A 15,810-nucleotide genomic window follows, 5' to 3' on the forward strand; every position below is an offset into this window, starting at 1 on the left:
ATTTTGTTATAAACCCTTAGTGAGACATTAGTGAGACACAGGAGAGTGAAAGTGAGCGGGAAAAAAGATTAAAAGTGAAAGTTTGACGAAAACGAAAAACAGAGATTAAGTTAGTTTGATGTCATCATTCCATGGTGTGAAGAGGGAGAGGAGGTGTGTGTGTGTGTGTGTGTGTGTGTGTGTGTGTGTGTGTGTGTGTGTGTGTGTGTGTGTGTGTGTGTGTGTGTGTGTGTGTGTGTGTGTGTGTGTGTGTGTGTGTGACAGGTTTTACTTCAAAGCTGTAGTACGTAACTTTCAAATATAAACGTCTGTTGAAGTTTCGAGCCGATCGGTGAATGTACGTGGATGGTACAGTCCACTTCCTGTTTCAAGGCAAAACGTCAGCTCGATTCAAAATGGCCAACTTCCTGTCGGAGTTCGCGTTCGTAGACGTGTTCAGAGGTCGTCGCTTGTGTCACGTACGAAGTTTCAAGCGGATCAGTCAATGTGGGGGGCGAAGTCATAGGGCACTTCCTGTTTCCTGGCGAACAGTTGAAATTCCCCCAAAATTCTGACGGTTGCCATGGCGACACCGTTATGAATCTGCGAGACATTTTCATCTTTGGTGTATCCAGTGCAAATTTCCATGTTTTTTTTTTAAATGTTGGTTCGATAAACACGCTCAGACGAATTTGTTCATTTACGAAAATGCGCAAAACCGCAAAGATGGACGCCAAATTCAAAATGGCCGACTTCCTGTTGCGCTGAGGCCGTGGTCCCGATAGACTTTTTTGTCCGCCTTGGGCCGCGACATGATTCTACCAAGTTTTGTAAAATTTGGTGCAACTTAGTTTCGGCTTTGTACTACCGGGTTTCACCTTTAGGGGCGCTGCTGAGCCAATATGCACCACTTTTACACATTATTATTATGTTCGGAAAAATATCCACCAGTTTTAATGTGCGTGCCAAATTTCATTCGTTTCGTGCGCTAAAAAAACAACAACAAAAGTTACGTACTAGAGCTTTAAAGCACTGCGTATAATAATTGTGTGTGTGTGCAACGAGGACTCTGGGCTTGTGGGAAAGGGGGCGTGGCTTGTGGTGTCCACCCAGTCGTCTACTTACTGACAGCGGAGACGGACGCAGAGCGTTGGAGCTCCACGCCTGAACGCAGTTAGCCTGCCCGCCGCCGCCGGGAGCAGGGGGCGGGGCTAGTGCTAACGTGGGCGGAGCTTGATTTGTGCCCGGACAAGGCTGGGAGCTCTGAGGCGCACGAATAAAAAGGGACCCAGCGGGACGGAGGAGCAAAGGGGGGAATTGTGGGAGATTGGACGAAGAAGGTTGAGGAAAGGAAGCAAGGAAAGGACCAAGTGGAAGGAGACAAGAGTCAGATTAAAGCAACGGAGACAGAAGCGAATCAGGAAAGTAAAAGAATCATTAGACACAAAGCAGAGAGAGTGAAAGAGTGACGCGTCACACCTGAGTGAAGACGAGCGTCTCAGAGTGACGGCTGTCCAGACTCAGGACGAAGCGCACGGACTGGAAAAGCTCCTGGATGCTGCTGCGGAACACTTCCTCCTCCAGCCCACAGGTGGCGCGAGAGTAAAGGAGCCGGGACTGCACGATGAACTTGAACAGATACTCCAAGGCCTGAGGGTCAAAGGTCAGAGGTCAGAGGTCAAAGGTCAGCGTTTGAGGAAGCATATAAATGTAACAGAGTCATATAAACGTGTTGACTGAGAAATATAACATGATAAATGAACAATTAAAATTCACTTTTTTTATTTTTTATTATTAAAGTTGTTATGAAAATAACAAACAAAATAAAACTCAAACACTTTCTCGTCTGAATGTTTTCACTCCTTTTAGTCGTTGGGTAATATTTCACAATAAAAGCCTTGCTGGCATAAAACAGCAATGGAAACAAGGAGTGCTTTTATTTTGAAAGAGGAACAGGATGTGATGTGTTCGTGAAAAACTTTGACCAGCTGGAGTGAGAGAGTGAGTGAGTGAGTGAGTGAGTGAGTGAGTGAGTGAGTGAGTGAGTTAATACGTGAGTGAGTGAATGGATATAAGATTGTGTGAATGGGTGAGTGAGTGAATAAGTAAGTGAGTGAGTGAATATGTGAATGAATGAATAAGTGAGTGAGCGAGTGAGCGAATAAGTGAGTGAATGAATGAGTGAGTGAATGAGTGAGTGAGTGAGTCTCACCCTCATGGCCTCCTGTATGTGATCCTGTCTCACCACCTCAGCTGATCGATCCATGTACCACTTCAGACAGCGGATCAACTCTCTGAGACGACAACAACGACAACAATGACAACAACGACAACAACGACAACAACAACAACAACAACGACGACACACTGCATTAAACATGTGGATCAGTTCATCTCCATCATTTAACAAAGGAAACGTGAGCTCAGTCACGAGCTAACGTTCAGTGTTATTTCACTTCTGCACACGTCTTTATATCTTAGTGAGGACAAACCTAACACTAACTCTTACTGTAACCATCACACATCAGTGCCTGAGCAGATCTTGAACTCACTTATAGGCCAAAGCTCCAGCGAAGTGTTTCTGAATGTACGTGTCCATGACGGGTCTGAAGTGATGATATTTACTGTCTCTGAGCAGGTTAATGATGAACACCTGAAACACACACACACACACACACACACACACACACAGAGGGTGAATGAGAAACATTCATTCATTCATTCATTTATTCATAGTCACCACACACACACCCCCACACACATGCACACGCGCGCCTGCACACGCACGCATGCGCGCCCACACACACACGCGCACGCACGCACGCACGCACGCACGCACGCACGCACGCACGCACGCACGCACGCACGCACGCACGCACGCACGCACGCACGCACGCACGCACGCACGCACACACACACACACACATACTGGGTGCAGTACCATAACATGTCTGCAGGTGGAGCCCCAGAGCAAAAACGTGTGTGAAACACCAGGGCTGGAAAAACGGGTTTTTGAGTATAGCATGTTTACATCTTAAGGAAGTGACTTCAATGAAAACAAAGTGAGGACCGGCCAATATGTCCTCACTTTGTAAAAATGTCCTCACTGTGTTGGTTAAAAACCCTCACTGGTCCTCAGTACACCGCAAGTACAAGAACACACACACACACACACACACACACACACACACACGCGCGCGAGCGAGCCCACGCACACACGTACACACACACGCACACGCGCGCACGCACGCACACAAACGCACACACACACACACACACACACACACACACACACACACACACACACACACCAGTGACTGGAACACCAGAGGTCCATATTTATCCGTGTTGTCGTCCAAGATGGAGAACAAGGTGTCCAGAATGTCTTGGAGGAACTGCAAAACACACACACACGCACACGCACACACACACACGTGTTTTTACATGTTAGTGAGGACACACCAAACCCCTTACCCCTTAACTTAACCCTAAAACCAGATCTTAACCCTAAAAAAGCTCTTTAAAGACAAAATGTCCTGGTTTATTCCAGTTTTGGTCCTCACAAAGGGACAAATAAAAACACACAATCACAAATATTTATATCTTAATGAGGACACACCAAACCCCTTACCCTTAACTTAACCCTAAAACCAGATCTTAACCCTAAAAAAAGCCCTTTAAAGACAAAATGTCCTGGTTTATTAGATATTTGGTCCTCACAGAGGGACAAATACAACTTTTGTGCGTGTATTTTAACGCAACAGCGTAAAAACAAGACCTTGACGATCTCTTCTCCGCTGACGTGTCTCAGTCGACCCAGGACGTCCATGACCCGATCAGGATGAACCTTCCACTTGAGCAGAGCCAGGAGGTCGACTGTAAGACAACAGACAAAAAGACCGTTGAGGAAGATGAGGACGTCCTGTGTTCGTCCTCCTGGGTTCATCTGCACGGACACCTCTAGAGGGCAGCACCGAGTACCAAGTTGCAGGCGTCAACAAACGACGGCGACCGTCCAGGATGTTGTTTTAGAACACGTAGCCGTATCGCTAACGGAGGATATTTACTTGAGGGACATTGAGGACAATTACGAACAACTCGCGACTCCGGATCCTGGATCCATAACTCCAGCGCCATCTCGCCATTCGCAACTTTTTCAACTTTTTTGCCTGTGTCGACTCTGCGTCGCCATTTTCCTGAACGACTGGACGATTGACTCTATACTGCCCCCGTGATTTGTGATGGTACTGCTGCGTTTCGTCCATCATTGTAGGCGCTCAATGACGTACGAAATTAAGGCTCACTATTATGACTTAGCATCTCACCTTTATGAATTAGCGGCTCACTATTACGTCTTAGCATCTCACCGTTATGACTTAGCGGCTCACTATTATGACTTAGCATCTCACTGTTATGACTTAGCAACTCACCTTTATGACTTAGCATCTCACTATTATGACTTAGCATCTCACCGTTATGAATTAGCTGCTCACTATTATGACTTAGCATCTCACCTTTATGAATTAGCGGCTCACTATTACGTCTTAGCATCTCACCGTTATGACTTAGCGGCTCACTATTATGACTTAGCATCTCACTGTTATGACTTAGCAACTCACCTTTATGACTTAGCATCTCACTATTATGACTTAGCATCTCACCGTTATGAATTAGCGGCTCACCGTTATGACTTAGCATCTCACTATTATGACTTAGCATCTCACCTTCATGAATTAGCGGCAAACTATTATGACTTAGCATCCCACTATTATGACTTAGCATCTCACCGTTATGACTTAGCATCTCACCTTTATGACTTAGCATCTCACCCTTATGAATTAGCTGCTCACTATTATGACTTAGCATCTCACCTTTATGAATTAGCATCTCACTATTATGACTTAGCATCTCACCGTTATGAATTAGCAGCTCACTATTACGACTTAGCATCTCACCGTTATGAATTAGCATCTCACTATTATGACTTAGCATCTCACCTTCATGAATTAGCGGCAAACTATTATGACTTAGCATCCCACTATTATGACTTAGCATCTCACCGTTATGACTTAGCATCTCACCTTTATGACTTAGCATCTCACCCTTATGAATTAGCTGCTCACTATTATGACTTAGCATCTCACCTTTATGAATTAGCATCTCACTATTATGACTTAGCATCTCACCGTTATGAATTAGCAGCTCACTATTACGACTTAGCATCTCACCGTTATGAATTAGCATCTCACTATTATGACTTAGCATCTCACCTTCATGAATTAGCGGCAAACTATTATGACTTAGCATCCCACTATTATGACTTAGCATCTCACCGTTATGACTTAGCATCTCACCTTTATGACTTAGCATCTCACCCTTATGAATTAGCTGCTCACTATTATGACTTAGCATCTCACCTTTATGAATTAGCATCTCACTATTATGACTTAGCATCTCACCGTTATGAATTAGCAGCTCACTATTACGACTTAGCATCTCACCGTTATGAATTAGCAGCTCACTATTATGACTTAGCATCTCACCGTTATATAGAATAGAATAGAAATACTTTATTCATCCCCAAGGGGAAATTGTTGAAATGACTGAATTTCAACAATTATGACTTAGCATCTGACCTTTATGACTTAGCAGCTCACTATTGTGACTTAGCATCTCACTATTATGACTTAGCATCTCTCCGCTATGACTTAGCGGCTCACTTTTATGACTTAGCATCTCACTGTTTTGACTTAGCATCTCACCGTTATGAATTAGCATCTCACCGTTATGAATTAGCATCTCACCGTTATGAATTAGCATCTCACCGTTATGACTTAGCATCTCACCGTTATGACACCGTTATGAGGAGAGTGTCAGTAAGGAGAGATTTCTATCGGCTCGTTTACAGCAACTAGGAGGTTTTTGAGCATAAAAACAAGTGAATGTGTGTAAGTAGACCTCCATAACTAACACATATGTGCAACAGGACCACTCTATTGGAGCTTTAAAGCAATAAAATAAGGCGTTTTGCACGAATCCACGTTGTTACCGTTCTGCGTGAGCTTGGTGGACGAGAGCAGCGTTGAGATCCAGAAGGATTCCTTGGTGCTTCGCTGGAAGACCAGGCTGGAGGGAAGCGTGGAGCAGCCGGTGAAGTCGTCCTTACAGCAGGGCAGGCCCAGGTAGAGGGCGTGGTTACTGAAGGCTGTGTTCTCGTCACACTGAGACACAAAGTGGGACATCGCAACAAGGGTCAGGGCAAACCTGCTGGACGCTGCGGGGAACTGCGCGCGGCCTCGCGGCGTCCGCGTCTCACCTTGTAAACGTAGAGTTCGTGGCTCTCGTCTGAAAGAGTCGTGCCGTCCTCCCTCATCAGAGGAGTGAAGGAAAAACCAAACAGCTTCTTCTCGCCTTTGTCCTTCGCTGCAGAGGAACGAGAGAAAACGTCTCAGTTCTTCATTCTGCGATCATTACGTCGTCGAACATCGTTTGTCGTGAATATTTCCTGGTTTCTTTGCTCCGTAATCGCAGAGAAATCTCTCAAACCGAGGTCGTTTTTGCTTCGTGGAACAAAAACGAGACGTTTGAGGACATCGTTAACAGGGTTCTCACAGGTCCTTGAAAGTTTATGAAGGTGGGAAACAAAAAGTGTCCTAGATAGACACATGGGTCATTGAAAGTGCTTGAATTTTGTGCAAGAAAGAAGGTGTGGACGCTTTCTCTCTCTCCGACTGTTGACGTGAGATTCCGTGCAGAACAATGAGCGAGTAAAGTTAAAACAAGAGAGTGAGAAAAATGACGACTAATGACGTCTGGGAAATGAAAATTCCAACATCCCTGTCACTTGTCCAGATGCAGAGTTTGCTGCACAAATTGTCCTCCCGTCTTAATGACATTCAGTCCTTGAATTGGAGAGAAATAGTCCTGGAAAGTCCTTGAAAAGTCCTTGCTCAACATTAGATATCAAGCAATGCAGGCCATGAAACCGTAGGTGGCGTCGTAACAGACAAGGGGGACATTTACCTAAAATGTCAACTTCACTTCTTTACGGCACAGAATTCAAGCACTTTCAAGGACCCATGTCTATTGCGGGTGATTTTCAAAAACTTTCAAGGATTTCAGGAACCCACGAGAACTCACATTTATCGAAATATTATCAATATTATTTTTCTTGCGCAAACTTCAAGCACTTTCAAGGACCCATGTCTATTTATGGCAACTTTCAATAACTTTCAAGGGTCTTGAATCTTTTCCCACAAAGATTTTAAGGACCTGAAGGACCCTGAAGTGACATTGGTGGTGGGAAACATTGACCTAAAATATCAACTTCACTTCTTTGTTGCACAAAATTCACTTTCAAAAGCACTTTCAAGGACCCATGTATATTGCGGGTGATTTTCAAAAACTTTCAAGGGCCTTGAAACTCAAACTTTCAAGGATTTCAGGAACCCACGAGAACTCTGAATTGTACATCTGTGGTGTTGCACATTTATCGAAATATTATCAATTTTTCTTGTGCAAACTTCAAGCACTTTCAATGACCCATGTACTTTCAATAACTTTCAAGGGTCTTGAATCTTTTCCCACAAGGATTTTAAGGACCTGTCGGCACCCTGAAGTGACATCGGTGGTGGGAAACATTGACCTAAAATATCAACTTCACTCCTTTCTCGCACGTAATTCAAGGACCCTTGTCCGTTGAGGGCGACTTTCCAAAACGTTCAAGGATCTCAAGGACCCCGCGAGAAACCCCCGTTATTAACGCAACACTTTACGCGTCCGCGTAAAGACGATCAGACCAGACGAGTCGAGAGCAGAACCGGAGTAAGTTGAGAGCGACTCACTGGAGCAGTGTCTGAACTCGAAGCGAATGTGTGAGCCTCTGAAACGGTCGATGGGAATCGGCAGCTTGACGACTTCGCTCCAGCGCGGACTGTTGTTGTGGTAGAGGACGAAGGAGCGATGCTCGGGAACGCCGGGCTCCCCCGAACCCACGCTGATACAGTCCTGACGACAAAACACAAGCCAAACACTACGTTACGGTGCGTAAACTCACTCTCCCGCACACCAAACCCCGTCCCGTCGCTGCCCTCTGCTGGCGATCTCGGCGTCTCTCGTACCTCGAGGATCTCGCCGTCGGCGTAAAGCACGTAGACGGTGACCTGGACGTTCTTCTGAACGCTCTTCCCTCCTCTCTCGAAGTCGCCTCGCTCCAGCGTCAGGTACAGGTCGTTACGGACGTCACCTGACGCCAAAGAGGACGCGTTAGCAAACCTCAGGTGTTTGGAAAATTCAGATCGGACCACAAAAAAAATCCCCCGCGACCCATGTGTGGGTCCTGACCCAGGGTTTGGGACCAACTGCTCTAACATATATGTGACCCTAACTCACCGGGCATGATGACGTCTGGAAAGCCCAGTTTGCGTGTGATGGCCACGCCCCTGCTGAAAATGAGAGGGTTCTCCCGGCGAATCTGATCCATGTCACCACGCAACAGCTGCAAAGAGATGATCAGACCTGCAGCGAGGGAGGAGGAGGAAGAGGAGGAGGAGGAGGAGGAGGAAGAGGAGGAGGAGGAGAATAAAGAAACACTTTCATACAAAGGTAGAGATCTAAACTCAAACTTGAAAACCTTCCAGCGGAGATTTCTATAGCAACATGTTTGTACGGGGTGACAGGAGGTCACAGGAGGTCACGGGAGGACACGGGAGGTCGCAGAAGGTCACAGGAGGACATGGGAAGTCACAGGAAGTCACAGGAGGACACGGGAGGTCGCAGGAGGACACAGGAGGTCACAGAAGGTCACAGGAGGTCACAGGATGACACGGGAGGTCACAGGAAGTCACAAGAGGTCACAGGAGGACACGGGAGGTCGCAGAAGGTCACAGGAGGACACGGGAGGTCACAGGAAGTCACAAGAGGTCACAGGAGGACACGGGAGGTCGCAGAAGGTCACAGGAGGACATGGGAGGTCGCAGAAGGTCACAGGAGGACATGGGAAGTCACAGGAAGTCACAGGAGGACACGGGAGGTCGCAGGAGGACACAGGAGGTCACAGAAGGTCACAGGAGGTCACAGGATGACACGGGAGGTCACAGGAAGTCACAGGAGGACACGGCAGGTCGCAGAAGGTCACAGGAGGACATGGGAAGTCACAGGAAGTCACAGGAGGACACGGGAGGTCGCAGGAGGACACAGGAGGTCACAGAAGGTCACAGGAGGACATGGGAGGTCACAGGAGGTCACAGGAGGACACGGGAGGTCACATGAGGTCACAGGAGGACACGGGAGGTCACAGAAGGTCACAGGAGGACATGGGAGGTCACAAGAGGTCACAGGAGGACACGGGAGGTCAAAGGAGGTCACAAAAGGCCAAGGGAGGTCACCAGAGCTCACAGGAGGTCACAGAAGGACACAGGAAGTCATGGGAGGTCACAGGAAGTCACATGAGTTCATGGGAGGTTACAAAAGGTCACAGAAGGTCACGGGAGGTCACATAGGTTCAGATGTTTCTAACTAAGATGATTGTCCAGCTGAAGAGTGACCTGCTCTCCACAGATGTTTGAGTGTCAGACCAGACTTAAAGGTCCAGTCTGTAAAACCTGGTCCATACCATAGTTGGTGGTGGGAGCCGTGTACTTGGTGCTGGACTTGCGGATGATGTTCTCGTGGATCTGGTACCACTCGTTCTCATTGTTACACCTGGAGAACGAGATGGAGAAACAGCTTCAGGTCGTCACGTCGCAGCAGGACTTTATTAAGGCGTGTGGCCGTGACCTTTGACCCTGACTCACGTGTAAACCTTCAGGACAAAGTCTTTCTCCTCCTTGAGCTCAGCGATGGTCTGCAGGACGTCGCTCATGGCTAACACCGCGCAGCCGTACGGCCGCCGGTACTGAACGTGAGGAGGTCCTTTCTTACTGTCGTTCAGCAACATACGACCTGACAACACAACAACAACACACACACACACACACACTCTGGATCAGGACATTTGAACGCAGTAGCTGGTGTTTGACCAGAGAGGGCAGCAGAGACACAGTCTCACCTGTTCTGATGACCTGAGACACGATGTAAAGATCTCTCTTCATGTCTTTGTTGCTCAGATCCTGGAAATAACAAAGAATAGATTAGCATATGTGTGTGTGTGTGTGTGTGTGTGTGTGTGTGTGTGTGTGTGTGTGTGTGTGTGTGTGCGTGTGTGTGCGTGTGTGTTACCGTGAACAGTGCACACAGTCTGTCGACCTTCTCTGGATTCTTTGGTCCTCCGTTCTTGTTCAGTCTCACCATGAACTTTTCACTGAAAACAAACACAAACACAAACGTGTTCATCTCATGTTGTCTGTCTGTGTGTGTGTGTGTGTGTGTGTGTGTGTGTGTGTGTGTCTTACCATCATCAGTGACTTCATCAGCTCCTCACACAATTTTTAATTATCCAGCTCAGACTCAGGCCGTAAACACAAACACACACAGCTCTTTATTTATTGCTTGTGTTTACGGCTGTCGCCAAGATCAACACCAAATTCAAAATGGCCGACTTCCTGTTGCGTTGACGCCATGGTTACGATTCACTTTTTTGTTCGCCGCGGGCCGTTCCATGTTTCCACCGAGTTTCGTGAAATTTGGTGCAACTTAGTTTCGGCCTTGTCCTAATGGGGTTTCACCACTGGGGGCGCTACTGAGCCACATTGCACCATTTTTTTTACGTGTTACCCTCGTTTTATAAAATGTTTCAACATACTTTTTTTTCATCTCATAATTTCGACTTTTTTATCTCATAATTATCACTTTTTTTATCTCATAATTTTGACTTTTTATCTCATAATTTCGACTTTTCATCTCATAATTTCGACTTTTTATCTCATAATTTTGCTTTATTTATCTCATAATTTCGACTTTTTATCTCATAATTAAGACTTTTTATCTCATAATTATGACTTTTTATACGTCTTTTTTTTCCTGGCGTAAATAAATGAGTTTAGTTTTTACCTGATGGTCTTCCCCTCTCTCAGGTCGTACAGCGAGAAGAAAATGTCCGTGTCCTCTCCGATGCTGTTGTAGGTGAAGCTCTTCAGGTTGACCAGTAGGTGGTGTGGGACCGGGACTCTGCTCGGGTCCCCGTGTCTCTGCCGCGTACCGTCGCTCTGAGAAAACCACCAATTGAGAAGTCGGGGAAAAAATATGGAAGTAAATGCATCTCGGGCTAGCTTGTTGTTAGCCGTTGTTAGCAATAGCAGTCAATAACAATGCTCTACATGGTGGTTTGGTTAGCAACGCGACCGATTTACCGCGAAACAAACACGAAGCTAGGAGTAGCTGTGTTTGTTTGTACAGTGGCGGCCATTTTTTAATCCTAACTCGCTGTTGGAGACGTTACTCTAAGTTTACGAAGTCAGGGTCTTAAAAGACAAACTACTATAAATCGAACGCACCATGAGTCAGCAATAAACGCTGGAAACTAGCATAACGCGAGGACTCATGGCTGGAAAACATGGCTGCCAACAGTGACACACACACAAAAATGTATTAATACTCACAGTACTGCAGTAGTATACGTACCTGTGTTGTACTCTGCTGGACGCTGTGTCTGCTCGACAGATGCTGTGGACGAGAGAACACGAAAACAATCGTCTTTTATCCATTCATTTATTCTTCTGTCACCAGCCTGAGTGTGTGAGTGCAACTCCGCTCCACTAGGTGGCGATATACCTATAACAGGTTTAGATTAACCCGTGACATCACAGACCAACACAAGTTTATTCACATCGCAAGTAGTAAAACGGGAATTAGTTTTTTCTTTGGACAGTAATTATGGGAGGAGGTTAGCAAACGCTGCACTGGCGCCCTCTGGTGGGCGCTACGAGCAAACGACTTCACCACGACGTCCCGGACACAGAGTGGTTTACGCACCGGAATATTTACCGCACATTACCTGAGGTACATTTTACCGACTGCTAACGATTACCGACATCGTCCGGTAACGATTACCGACATCGTCCGATAACGATAACTGACATCGCCCGGTTACGATTACCTACATCGTCCGGTTACGATTACCTACATCGTCCGGTTACGATTACCGACAACGTCCGATTACGATTACCGACATCGCCCGGTTACGATTACCGACATCGCCCGATAGCAATTATCGACATCGCCCGATAACGATTACCGACATTGTCCGGTTACGATTACTGACATCGCCCGATAATCAATTTCCTTTTCATACAGAGTATATTAGGTTGGTGCTCCAAAGAATGCCAGCAGGGGGCAGCACTTTCACCTCCAGAACCTTAGTTAGGGATTCAGAAAAATACCATACATTTCAAGGATGGGGACAGTTCACATGTACAAGCCAGAGCTACCTGGTTAGCATGCTAAAAATGCTAAAAACAAAGTTCCCACCGCTGAGGAAATCTCCCGTGAAGCTAACGTTATAGCGTTCAAAGTAGCCTGAATGTTACCTACCATTTTATAGAGATCGGAGACACTGATCTGGTCCTCGTCCACCATCTCAAACTCTTTTCTGGGGACCAAATCCAGACCGAGGTGTCTGAGACACACAGACACAGACACAGACACAGACACAGACACAGACACACAAACACAGACACAGATGTTATGATAACAGTTCACAGTGATCATAACCCACAGTGTCATCAGTGTAACATGTCACTCACTCGTTGCCCCAGTCCAGTCTAACAGTGATGTGTCTCCTGACGTCTCTGCTCTGGTCCTGAGTTAACTGACCTGAGAACAGCTGCCTCCTCAACTCCATCAGCTCCATCATCACGTGACGAACCTTATAGAAGAGATCGACTCTGTGTTTCTGTGGAGACAGCGAGAGACATTATCCTCTACATATACAGTCAGTTATCTATAATATATACAGGCAATTATCCTCTTTATATACAGGTAATTATCTTCTCTATAAATAAAAAAAATAAAAAAATTATTTATATAATAAATAAAAAAATCTATTGATTATAGTAAATGTAAGTGTTTATTCAATACTGTCTTTTGTGCATTTGCACTTAATTGTGAATGAACTAATATAAAGTTGTATAATATTACAAAAATAAAGCATATTACAAAATAAAGTTGTATAATATTACAAAATGAAGTATAATATTACAAGAATAAAGTCATAATATTACAAAAATAAAGTATATTACAAGAATACAGTCATAATATTACAAAATAAAGTTGTATAATATTACAAAAATGAAGTATAATATTACAAGAATAAAGTTGTATAATATTACAAAATGAAGTATAATATTACAAGAATAAAGTCATAATATTACAAAATAAAGTATAATATTACAAGAATAAAGTCATAATATTACAAAATAAAGTATAGGATTACAAAATAAAGTTGTATAATATTACAAGAATAAAGTCATTTTAAACCATTGTGTTATATTGTTATAGTTCAATCTCTTTTTTATTATTATATAAGTGTTTGTTAACTGTATTCAATACTGTTTTAGGAGTGAAACCATGTTCAGTAAACACTCTACTACTTATTTTATTATTGGTGTTTTTGCTATTTTAGGGTTATTTATTTATTTATTATTCCACATGTTTTTCTGCTGAACGTGGACTTTGTTTCTACGTGAAGGTAAAAGTGAGTTTGGACCCAGTTTTTCTTTTTAAAGTTTTCAAACCGTCGTGACCCACAAAATAAAACCTGACAAAACAACTTTTAATGACATTTGTGTAACAGCAGCAAACACTGACAGACCATAATAATCTGAGACCAGAAGACAAACGACTTTGACCCAGTTTACAGTAAAAACTGCTAAAGTTTCATTCAATTCAGATTCAAAACAACGTTATACACTGTTACAAGAATAAAATCGTAATGTTAAGATTTAGTTCTTGTAACATTGAAGAGTATTCTTAAAGCTTATGTGTGTCTGTGTGTGTGTCTGTCTGTTTGTGTGTGTGTGTGTGTGTCTGTCTGTTTGTGTGTGTCTGTCTGTCTGTCTGAACACAAACACCACCAAACAAGTTTTGGTTCTGATAATTGACTGAAAACCACTTTAAAAACCCAGAGACGGAACAGATGCTCGGACACACACACACACACACACACACACACACTGAAATGAAGCCAATCCATCTGCAGTCTCACAGGTAAACGGCTCCTCGCTCCCTCACTGCCTCTCCCTCCAGCTGAGAGTGAGTAATCACACCTTCACAACGTCACACACATTAACACAGTTTAACACACACACTAACACAGTTTAGCAGACACACATTAACGCAGTTTAACACACACACACTAACATAGTTTAACACACACACACACACACACACACACATTATTGTACTTGCTGCATACTGAGGACCAGGTAAAAGTGTTGACAAATTGAGGACCAGCATTTCCAATTTATAAATCAACACAATTACAAATATCTACTTCACGAATGACATCTATAAAGAACTACTGATTGCAGTACCATAGAATGTCTGCAGGTGGAGCCCCAGAGCAAAAAGGGCTGGAAAACATTTTTGATTTTTTTTCTTTTTTACCCAAACATTTTTTACCCAAAATTTGACAAAAACATCCTACTATACTATGTCGTCCAAAATTTGTCAAAAATTTGTCAAAAATTTGTCAAAAATTTGTCAAAAATTTGTCAAAAATTTGTCAAAAATTTGTCAAAAATTTGAAAACAAATTTGAAAACAAATTTGTCAAAAATTTGACAAAAACGTCATATACTATGTTGTACAAAATTTGGTCCAAAATTTGAAAAAAAAACTTTGGACCAAAATTTGAAAAAAAAACTTTGGACCAAAATTTGAAAAAAAAACTTTGGACCAAAATTTGACAAAAACGTCATATACTATGTTGTACAAAATTTGGTCCAAAATTTGAAAAAAAAACTTTGGACCAAAATTTAAAAAAAAAACTTTGGACCAAAATTTGAAAAAAAAAAAAACTTTGGACCAAAATTTGAAAAAAAAAATTGGACCAAAATTTGAAAAAAAATTTGGTCCAAAATTTGAAAAAAAAACTTTGGACCAAAATGTGAAAAAAAAAATTGGACCAAAATTTTGAAAAAAAATTCGGACCAACATTTGAAAAAAAAATTGGACCAAAATTTGAAAAAAAAAATTGGACCAAAATTTGAAAAAAAAATTTGAAACAAAATTTGAAAAAAAAATTTGAAACAAAGAATTTGTCCAAAATTTGACAAAAACGTCGTACTTAACTATGCCGTCCAAAATGTGAAAAAGAAATTTGACCCAAAATTGTTGGTCTAAAATTTGTCAAAAATGTCATATTATACTATGTCGTTTTTTGTTTTTATTGCAACCTAAGGAAGTGATTTCAATGAAAACAAAATGAGGACCGGCCAAAATGTCCTCACTCTGTAAAAATAACCTCACTTTGTTGGTTAAAAACCCTCACTGGTCCTCAGTATGCTCCAAGTACAAGAACACACACACACACACACACACACACACACACACACACACACACACACACACACACACACACACACACACACACACACACACACACACACACACACACACACACAGGGTCTCCAGAGTCTGACCACAGGAACATAAAACAGTGTTAAGCAGGTTTTTGTCAGCTCTGAGTGTGAAGTGAGACCATTTCCTGCGACACCTTCCGCTCCATTAGCGACTTCCTGCTTCACTTTCACACCTGACGAACGAGAAGAGCAGGTGTTTTCACTCCAGGGCTTTTTTTAAAAACGTCTAAATGTCGCATTAACCCGGTTTGAATCGGTCGCTGCAGCTTCCCGACACTGGAGCCGTCGCTGCAGATGTAATCAGAGTAATCTGA

General features: G+C 43.6%; 1 protein-coding gene across 1 annotated transcript in view; it reads right to left on the reverse strand.

Annotated features, from left to right (window-relative positions):
- dock3 (dedicator of cytokinesis 3) overlaps positions 1–15,810 on the reverse strand; it is a gene marked incomplete at its 3' end in the record, with an annotated part of 71,641 nt that overhangs the window by 25,859 nt on the left and 29,972 nt on the right. Inside the window, exons 6-23 of the mRNA XM_083907665.1 lie at positions 12,660–12,808; positions 12,448–12,532; positions 11,539–11,580; positions 10,969–11,123; positions 10,198–10,279; positions 10,028–10,088; positions 9,774–9,921; positions 9,593–9,681; positions 8,371–8,496; positions 8,100–8,224; positions 7,824–7,986; positions 6,296–6,402; positions 6,029–6,200; positions 3,758–3,855; positions 3,291–3,374; positions 2,532–2,632; positions 2,192–2,273; positions 1,459–1,629 (exon numbers count right to left, since the gene is read on the reverse strand). Of these exons, the coding sequence (XP_083763791.1) occupies positions 1,459–1,629; positions 2,192–2,273; positions 2,532–2,632; positions 3,291–3,374; positions 3,758–3,855; positions 6,029–6,200; positions 6,296–6,402; positions 7,824–7,986; positions 8,100–8,224; positions 8,371–8,496; positions 9,593–9,681; positions 9,774–9,921; positions 10,028–10,088; positions 10,198–10,279; positions 10,969–11,123; positions 11,539–11,580; positions 12,448–12,532; positions 12,660–12,808 (2,040 nt within the window). The remainder of the gene's footprint in view (positions 1–1,458; positions 1,630–2,191; positions 2,274–2,531; positions 2,633–3,290; positions 3,375–3,757; positions 3,856–6,028; positions 6,201–6,295; positions 6,403–7,823; positions 7,987–8,099; positions 8,225–8,370; positions 8,497–9,592; positions 9,682–9,773; positions 9,922–10,027; positions 10,089–10,197; positions 10,280–10,968; positions 11,124–11,538; positions 11,581–12,447; positions 12,533–12,659; positions 12,809–15,810) is intronic.

The sequence above is a fragment of the Microchirus variegatus genome, assembly GCF_963457635.1.
Source record: "Microchirus variegatus genome assembly, chromosome: 21".
In the NCBI taxonomy this organism is placed as follows: Eukaryota; Metazoa; Chordata; class Actinopteri; order Pleuronectiformes; family Soleidae; genus Microchirus; species Microchirus variegatus.